Raw genomic sequence first — 9,744 nt, forward strand, 5'->3', positions numbered from 1 at the left:
GTGTGTGTGAAGCACTACTTGGAATTCCCTACACAAGCATCTCTGAGGTGTGAGGTGGGTAACCCATTCCCTCTATTTGAGCATCAAGATTGCGGGTTCAAGGAGCTATACACAACTTTGAGTAGAGATCATAAGTCCTTGACTTGTTATCGCTTGTCATCAATAAACAACCCCACCATAATCAGTGTTCAAGGTTGAGAACGTGACTTAAACATGAAGCCCCAACTAGAGAAATAAATGCTTGCTAATTGGATTGCTTGGTGCTAACATACGCACTTCACATATCCTTTAGCACAAGATTACACTTCTACCTAATTTGACTATCCCCTTGGATACCGACAGTATTGAGGTGTGTTTCCCCATGGTTTACAGACAGTCTTCAAAATGACTGGTAAATAAGGACCTCTGTTCCTTACAACATTGCTGAGAAATCAGCAATGTTATGAATAACCATCTTGGTTAACTTGAAAGATCCACAAGCATCCAAATCGAGCCATGACTTCTATTGGTGTTTGGTAGATCCAAAAGTAATCTCATATAGATACTACACATAGACTGCAAAATGCTTCATAAGCAACTCATGTGATGAATATGCATACTGTTCTAAATCAACCTTTGCCAAACACTAGGGTCCATAAGACCTAGTGTGCATGCATTTAGCAAAAACAAACCTGAAACGGCATATATAATCATACTTGCCAATACTTATGGCAAATGTGATGCTCCTAGCACACATGAAAGAGGAGTGTAAATAGTTTTGAAAAGAAACTAAATATTTTCTATTGCAATCATTCGCAAGTCTTGCTGAAATGTTTAAACCATAATAAAAATTGAAACACTAATCATTTCTAGGTACAAAAAATAAAACATTTTAATTAACAACTCATAGCCTTGCTACATGCATAAACAACCATCCATAATGTTGTTTAGCCCCACTTGTAACCTTAACAAGTCGTTCTGCATATCCAATAATTTTTGCCATCAAAATTGTACCTGATACGACGTGTGAATGGTCTAGAAAAAGGATTCGACCAGTACCTAGGGACATCATCGCGACACATAATTGAAGTAGCAATGCCAGTGTCAGTTCTCAAGACTCATATTCTCCACATGTGGAATATGTCTCAGGTAAGAATGTTTGAAAAAAGAATATTCTCCTCACAAAGTAAAGGTAATTGCCCAAGGAAGGAGTTTGCATGGGCCCACAAACATCACTATGCACAAGTTGTGATGGGCATGTAGCCATAACTGAACCATCCTTTGGAAACTTTGAATGTTGCATCTTACCCAAAATACAGCCTTCACAAACATTCTTCAAGTGTTTCAAGAGGTGGCAAAGAAGTAGTTTTTTGTAAACGCAACAAATTGGAAAAATTTAGATGCCCAAAACCTGCATGCCAAAGTTTTTCATCTAAAATAGCCTTTGAATCCACAAATGCATATGAAAAATTTTGCCTACACTTGTCATATAAAGTGAGCTTATAAAACCCATGGCACAAAATGCCAGATGCAACAATTTCATCACTAAAATTGAGATCATGAACTGTACATTTGTCATCCACAAATTTCACAAGTCGAAGTCTAGCAAGTGCAAATATAAAAATATTCTTCTTGATCCTCCGTACATAAAGTGCATCAACAAGTACAAAATAACTGCCATTCACATCCGTCAACACACTCTTTCCAACTCCCTAGACCGGATAAGAGGAGTTGTTGGTAGAAGTGATTGTATTCCCATGAGGGACAAACTCGAGAGAGGTAAACAAATCATGATGTGAGGTAATGTGCTTTGTAGCACCACTATCAAAGTACCAAACATGTAAATCTGCAGCAATTGACATACATGCATCATGGACAGAAGGATCATAAAATTGCACTTCGCACTAAATTCCCACTTTGCATCTACATTAGCATCACAATCTCTTTTCATAGAAGATTCTACAATAGCTGCATGTGTAGTAGAACCTGCCTCTTTCTTCTTAGCCTCTTTTGCCTTCAACTTAGGACACTACTTAATCAAGTGATCATTGGCCTTGCAATAATGGAAACACATCTTCTTCATGACTTTTTCACTAGAGTTCCTAGACAAGGTGCTGCCAATAGAAGCATTAGGCAACAGGTGATTTTCCACTCGCTGAAGAACCATGAAAAGTGACTACATTAGTATTACCACCTTTTCTTTGAGCATCAATAAAAGCCTCTTCAATTGTATGTTGCTTAGCCTTGTTATTTCTTGAAAGTGACTCCTACAATAGCAATGTGCATTATGCATCAAACTTGAAAACAACAAGACTTCCTTGGGTCATATGTCTCCAAGTACTAGCAAAAATCTACTAAGAATGTGGCAAAGCATCAAGAATAGTCTGCAGAAGGGAACTGCTAGAAATGATTTTGTGTGCAAAAAATGAGCTGCTCATTAATATCCTTGATACCAGCAAGGAAAGTGTCCATGTCATCTTCCTCATTCATAGTCTTCAACTCTAGCTCTTTAAGCAACAATGCAATTTCAGCCTCATTGTGACTTGCATAAAGACCAACCAGAATATCCCAAGCATGTTTAACTGATTTAGCTGAGAGACTGTGAGGAGTATTAGTGCGCTTCATAGATAATGCAATCATGTAATGCCAAGGGCGAACCCAAGTGAGGTCAAGGACCGGCAAGGAAAAAACATAAACTTTGAAAAACGACAGAAAAGAAGTCGGCTACCAATGGAGACGAGATCCTAGGGCCAAGGGCTATAAAGGGAGGTTCGGAGGAGGATCAAGATACGGCAGCTCCTAGGTTTCTTACAATTTTTTTCTAAATGCATGCACACTAGGTGTTATGGGCCCTAGTTTTTAGCAAAGGCTGATTTCGAGTGGCATGCATATTCATCACATTAATTGCTTATGAAGCATTTTACACTTTATGTGCAGTAACTCTATGAGATTACTTTTGGATCTACCAATCACCAATAGAGTTCATGGCTTGGTTTGGGTGCTTGTGGATCTTTCAAGTTAACCAACCAAGATGGTTATGCATGTCATTGTTGATTCCTCAACAATATTGTACGACATTGTGATCCTTATTTACTAGTAATTTTGGAGGACTATCTGTAAAATGTGGGGAAACACACCTTAGTACTGTCAGTTATCCAAAGGGAATGGGCAGATTACAAGTGTAATCTTATGCTAAAGGATATGAGAAGCACGTACGCTAGCACCAAACAATCCAATTAGCAAGAATGTATCGCTCTAGTTGGAGTTTGCTTACAATAAGGTAAAGCATTTTTGTGACTCAGTTTAGTCCCTTCATATTTAAGTCACGTTCTCAACTTTGAACACTAGTTATGGTGGGGTTGTCTACTGATGAAAATTGAAAGCAAGTCAAGGACTTATATATTGCTGATAAGTTACATCAACTAGTTACTTTAATCTCCACACCTTCTTTACTCATCTCCCCGACCTTGACGCCACAGTTTCCCTCCACGTGGATGCATTTGCTAAGATTTTAGCATTCATGGAGGAGAACATCATAAAATATTTCGTATCTATCTCTCCACATGCAGGGATCTAGGTGCCTTGCAATCTCTTGTGCTACATACACAAAGGTGATTGCCCATTGTCTAAGAGGTTGAGATGATTCCAAGAAATTGCCGTCGATGCATGCTGGACATTTCTTGGATGAGCAAGCCCCGGGGTGCCCATGCTCAAGAAGCACAAATTGGGGTGGAGTCCTTCATCAAGGATTCCAAGGAGTAGGAGGGTGTCCCCATACAGCAGAAGGCCGGACACTTCGGCTCGAGTACCCCAGGGGGCTCGAGGAGGTGGTTGAAAAATCCATCATTGTGGCTAGCGCTAGTGAAACTCTAGAGGATGCACCACTGACGGATGAGACTATCCTAGAAGTAGAAATCAGTCGCTTCTCCTCAATGGCAGTGAATGGGGAGGAGTATGTCTTTATGCATGACTTGGAGAAAACGTTTGGTCTACTCATGGATGAGTGCCTGAATGTGCTATGCACCAACATCCAATTTCCCTTAGACAATGCACCAAATTCCCTTGAAAGCAAGCTCTTTCCACTTGGGGACTTTGTTACTGACATTATTGCAGTGATGTGTGCGGAGGTCTTGGCAGCAGAGCAGTTGCATGTGGCCAAGAAAGAATTCCAGGCCACAGAAGCCAAGGTTGTGGTTGCTAGGATGCCTACTCCACTGCAGACCCCCCCCCCCCCCCCCCCCCCCCCCCCCTTCTGATGATCCAAATCTCGTGGATGCGATGAAATCAAGCGTCGACTCGGGTGGAAAGGGCAATAGGGAGGAGGAGGACAAGGAGCAGGAGGTAAATTCTACCCTAATTTCATGTTGTTTTTATTAATCTCAATTGTCTTTTTCTTACCCTTGACTGGTTTATGCCAAGACATCCTGACCGTAATTTCCATGTTGTTTTTACTAATCTTAATTGTCTTTTTCTTACCCTTGAATGGTTTATGACAGGACGTCCTGGGGTTGATGAGTTTGCAGCAAGGACAGACGGCAAGTGGATGGCCTTTGGACCTCAGTCTTCCCTTGCACATTACATAGAAAAACTCCCCTTGGCGATGTTGCCATTGTACAGAATAATTTTACTCCCGAAGGCCATTCCATGGCATGGTTGTTGAAAGCTCTAAGCAAGGTTTTGCGTTTGTGCACCATTCCTCAAAATGTGCATCTTATGTTCCTAGTGCTATCATTTGTTTCAACTACAAAGGGTTTTGTAGGGTCAATAATAGCTAAAATAGGAGCTACAACAAGAGCTATTTAAAGTTTATCAAAACCGCAGTGTTGCTCATCACCTCAATGGAGACTTACATTGGCCTTTTAATAGATCAGTCATGGGGACAACAATTCTTGCATAGTTTTTTTGACAAACTTCTGGTAAAACCTACTAATCCCAAAAAAGTTTGATAGAGTCTTTCAAATTAGTGGGATGTGATCATTTAAGAATAAAGTCTTAACAATGATTTTTCTTATGAAATCGAGGTGAATTTATGCCATCAAAGTGTTCTTTATGACTTTGATGTGATTTTACAAAATCATTGCACATCTTTTTGCTTATCACGTAATATTTTATCTTACAAAAGTGAACTCTAATCCTCAAAGCGGGTTTGAACTCATTATAGTTCATGCCAGTTCTCTCAGATTGGTTGCCGACTTGCTCAATGAGCACACAAATACTATTTTCTTAAGTGCATACACTATTATCATGGCATCAAAAATTCCCACCAATTATTGCTTTAATTTTAAACAAGGCTCTCATGTGCACAACCCATCCGTTAATCCTACCCCTATACAACCTCCTATTGATGTTCGCATTACAAATGTCACATGAGATGAAGGGTTAGCAAATGATCACGACTTTGTAGATAAACAAGATTTTAATATCCTACAGGCACGCTTTGATGCATTAGATAGCAAGTGCAATGCATGAAATGAAAATATGACTAAACTCACAGATTGGCTTGTGAATTTCATGAATACATATGCAATAGAAATTCCCCCTGCCAGCAAGGTTGTGCCAGGGGGCCGATCCATTTGACGACACAGTTACAGTAACACTTGTCATCGATACTCTTGACTCGCATGAGGCTGTGGAATTGCTTAAAAGCATGAAACCACCAAATTTTTGAGGCAAAGAGAAAGACCGTATTAAGGACATTGTAAATTATTTTCTTAGCAGGTGGACTACTATTCACTGCATGCGTCAAGTTAAGGATGAAGTCCAAGCTTTACAAACGAGGCTATCACTTGAAGGCAATACCTACAAGTAGTGGATAGTTTATAAGACACCTACTTAGCCAAAAAACTGGGCAAATTTTGAGGCTTCTTTTTGAAAACATCACACACTAACCTTGTTGAGCCAGCAGAGGATCACACCCACATTTTTGCTCACACTCATCATTTTTGTAACCATTGATTGTAATAAATGTCTTTCCGACATTGATTTTGAATTGAGCCATTCATTAAGTAACGGGACTCAATTGAGTTTCCAGCTTGTAATCCCGAAGTAATTTCACTTGCTGATGTAATTAGTTAGAGATGTTCTCACCTCCAAGGCTGAGGTATATAAGCCAAAGTTTTGTAACCTAAAGGAAGATTCAGTTTTATTAATCAAAGTGAGTTTTTGAGCGCCGTGACTGTGTCTGAGAGAGAGTGAGAGAGAGAGAGAGAGTCTTATCCACTTGCTACGCGAGCTATGGAGCTGCCATTGGAGAAGCGACACCGCCATTGTATTAGCAACGGCGAGAGCTCCGCACAGATACCAAGAGTGCGTGCTATCGGCTTCTATGTGTGGTAAGTTCCTACGAGCTTCGGTGTGAGTTTTCTTCCAACTCGTGTGTCGGAATGGAGCGTGCAGCATATCTATAGAACCACAACGAGTAGAGCTACACATTAGTACCATCGGGGTCAAGTTTCGGTCACCTGTATTTTTCGGCCTGTCTTCATACGCGTTTACCGCACGGAGTGATTATAGGTTGATTTTGCAGTTCAAGTCTTTAAGGTGTTGTTCTTACTTAGTGTACAGACTTCCCCTTGAGGTTGAGATCGATTCAATGATTCTAGATCCTGTTTCGTATAGCATTCGTTCGTAGTACGGATTTCAGTCACTTGCGTATTTTAGAACTTAGATTTGATTTCCTCAGTAGTGATTGTCATTAGAAGGTCGAGTAGGTGATTTGACACCCACCTAGTTGTTTCCATGCGCCTGCGGGTCAAGCTCCGTCCTCGTCTGACAAATTCTGTTGTTGGTTGAGTTCTCGCTATTTAGCTTCCGCTAGCGGCGTAACCGCCTTAACATTTGGCGCCACTGCCGGGACGAGAGCCCTAAGTAGGTGACCTTAGACTAATCCTACGAGGTGAGTCGTATAAACTACTTTGTATACTTTGGTTAGAAAAGATCTAGGAGTGATGGACTCCGAAGATCTCGAGAGATACTAGGAAGTGGGGTATTCCTGGGTCTTCCGTGTTGACAGTAATTTTAGTTTAGCTTAGATTTGATTGTTGTTTTGTTGGTGTTGAGTAGTTGTTGATAGAAGAAGAATTTGCTAGTCTGTGAGTGACAGTGGATATCTTTAAAGTCACAATTACCAAACCCATTTTATGATTAGGAATAGCTTAGGTAGGACTTCATTTGATCCTGATCTAGAGCTAGTAATCATTGGAGTATTTGCTTGATATGGTTGATTGCATGCTAGATCACTAAACCATCGAGTTAGTAGTGAAACTTGCAATAAACAAAAGTCAGAGAAATTCTTTGTGTATCTGGGAGTTGCTGAGCACTTGAGAAAGCTTTAGTAAGGATTCTGTGCCAAAAAACTAGAAATCTGCAACTTTAGACATCATACGCGTATGATGTCTAAATGACCAAACAGAGACCAAAACAAAAATTTTGACTTTACCAGAGTGTTCAAAAGGGGAGTTATACCCTAATTTTAACTTAAAACAAGAGCATTAACACTCAAAGAAACCCAAAAAGACAAGTCGGAGTCCAAGAAACGCAAAGAATAGGAAATTTTGGATTCAGATCTTGTTTTTACATTCAAACCTGACAAAAACACTTGAAACTCAATTATAAACATTGGAGAAGGCTTACACTACAAGAGGTTGTGTGCTCTTGTGACGCTGTTAGCGACGGAAATACATTGGGTTTTTATAACCCCCGGCGTCGCTAAAAACGTCGCTACGAGCGTCGCTACGAGAGCGTCGCTATAGGCGTCGCTATATAGCGACGCCTATAGCGACGCTCTCACAGAAGACTATAGCGACGCTCATAGCGACGCTACAGAGCCATAAATAGCGACGCTTATAGCGACGCCCGAGAGAATATTTTTTTGGTGGCAGGGCATTGAATGCCCTGCCACCCATCAACCATATTGTACTTGATCCACTTTTTAAAAAAAGTGCAAAGGTAGATAATAGACCCAAAATAGTCACCCACAAGACGCATTGTTTGCAAAATTGACAATTGTACACATCATAGGCAAAATGAATTGATTGGCAAATGTAATAATGACAATTGTACAACATCATAGGCATAAAGAATTGATTGGCAAAAGGAACTGCGGTGACAAATGTAATAATATACATGGTTCAAAAAGACGTATAAAATCCGTCTCATGATACATAAGCTATGAGAAACCCTAAACTAATGCTATCTAGCTACGGCTAAACTGACGTCGTCTAGTCAGACGTCTCATCGCGTCCAAGCGGCGTATCTGTCGGATTCTGCAAAAAAAGACAATAAGACAGTTTTCAGTAAATATAAACATATAACGACATTTATAAAACAATACAAAAAATAAAAAAGAGTAAACCCTAATACTAACCATGCCGCCGCGAGAACTGAGAATGTCCATCAGGGCGTTTAAGCCCTTCCTGCCTGCATACTCGCGCTCGTACGGTGTGGGATCACGTCCTGTCATCGACCACTGTCAAAACATACAAAGATTTCATTATGTTAGAACTAAAAAACTCATAAACCCTAAACTATCGAACATGCATAAAGAGCAATGTGAAAAGACTTACAAAATCGGCCTCAAATGATGCCCATCCACCGCTCCCCAAGTGGTGCGAGCTCCCTGCCTCTACTCGCGCTCTGGCTGCATCCTTTTGTTGCTTCCACTTGTCGGGATTCTCGCGCGCTGCTTTCTTCGCATTCTTCCAATCTTCTTTGGCCAGCCAATATGGCCTATTCCACCCATTCTTGATTGCTTTTTGCACTTCGGAACGCTTGTGTTTGCAGTATTCGCGCATTCGAATCTTCATCAGGTCTTCATTGAAGCGCTGATCCCGTGTTGGAACGGGAAACTCATCATGAAGTATGCTGATGACTCTGTTTTTTAAATCACTTGGTACTTCACTCCATTTGTTTAGTATATAGTGTCTAAACAGCTGAGAGCAAAGACCACGCATGCGCGAAATCACCTTCTTGCCGTCATCATCCATGATGATGCCGCCGCTGATGTCGACGGAGTAAGGCAAGCCCTCTGGCCGGTGACGCGTGAACCTGGGTGTCCCGGCAGGGGTCTCTAGCGGCGTGTCGATGGGGGTACGGACGTCAGGTGTCTCCACCGGCGTCTGGGCCCCGAAGCGAGGAGTGTCGAGTGGGGTGGCTCCTGGAGGAGTAGGTAGAGGTGTGTAGCTTCTAGGAACAGTCAGCCGTGCAAAACCTGGCGTAGACGGCGATGCTGTGGCTGGTGTGGGGGCGGGCAAAGAAGGGGAGGGTAAAGAGCCTCGTCGAACACGAGGCGGTGTGGAGGCATCGGTGGCGGAATCCCCACAACAACCGCCACCGCCACCACTAGAGCGTCGGTGTCTAGACGAGTGTGAAGCTCGTCTCGTCGACGCCGAAGCTTCGGAGCGCGCCGAATGCTCCGAAAGAGAGGAAATGCGGATGGTGTAGGAACGCGCGATGATGCACCAGAGCGATGACGCTCCACGTACCACTGTCTCTGCTGCGGTGACAAAGAAGAAAGAAACTCCTCATCATCCATACCTGCATTAAACACATGAATATTTAAACTTAATATTGAATGAATAGAGTAGACAATGACGCAAAGACCATTAAATACAATGACGTAATGACGCATATAAATACAATGACGCAATGAATCGAGTGATAGAAGAGGCAAGTCGAAAACTCAGAATTTTCAATCAAAAGATGTGAGCGCAAGTAGAAAAGAGCGTTATACACCATGGAAGGTACTTAGAGAGCCAGAGCTATTAC

General features: G+C 41.6%; 1 protein-coding gene across 1 annotated transcript; it reads right to left on the reverse strand.

Moving 5' to 3' along the window:
• Positions 1-2,108: 2,108 nt before the first annotated feature.
• Positions 2,109-9,507, reverse strand: LOC147458636 (uncharacterized). Its single transcript, XM_086510039.1, has 3 exons — positions 8,544-9,507; positions 8,345-8,446; positions 2,109-2,246 (listed from the first exon to the last, which is right to left on the reverse strand). Exons 1-3 carry the CDS (start codon positions 8,961-8,963, stop codon positions 2,109-2,111), a joined length of 660 nt encoding a protein of 219 aa, XP_086366165.1. The 5' UTR covers positions 8,964-9,507.
• Between the last annotated feature and the right edge of the window lie 237 nt (positions 9,508-9,744).

This window comes from Adiantum capillus-veneris, chromosome 4 (assembly GCF_014529385.1).
Source record: "Adiantum capillus-veneris isolate H3 chromosome 4, ASM1452938v2, whole genome shotgun sequence".
Lineage (NCBI taxonomy): Eukaryota > Viridiplantae > Streptophyta > Polypodiopsida > Polypodiales > Pteridaceae > Adiantum > Adiantum capillus-veneris.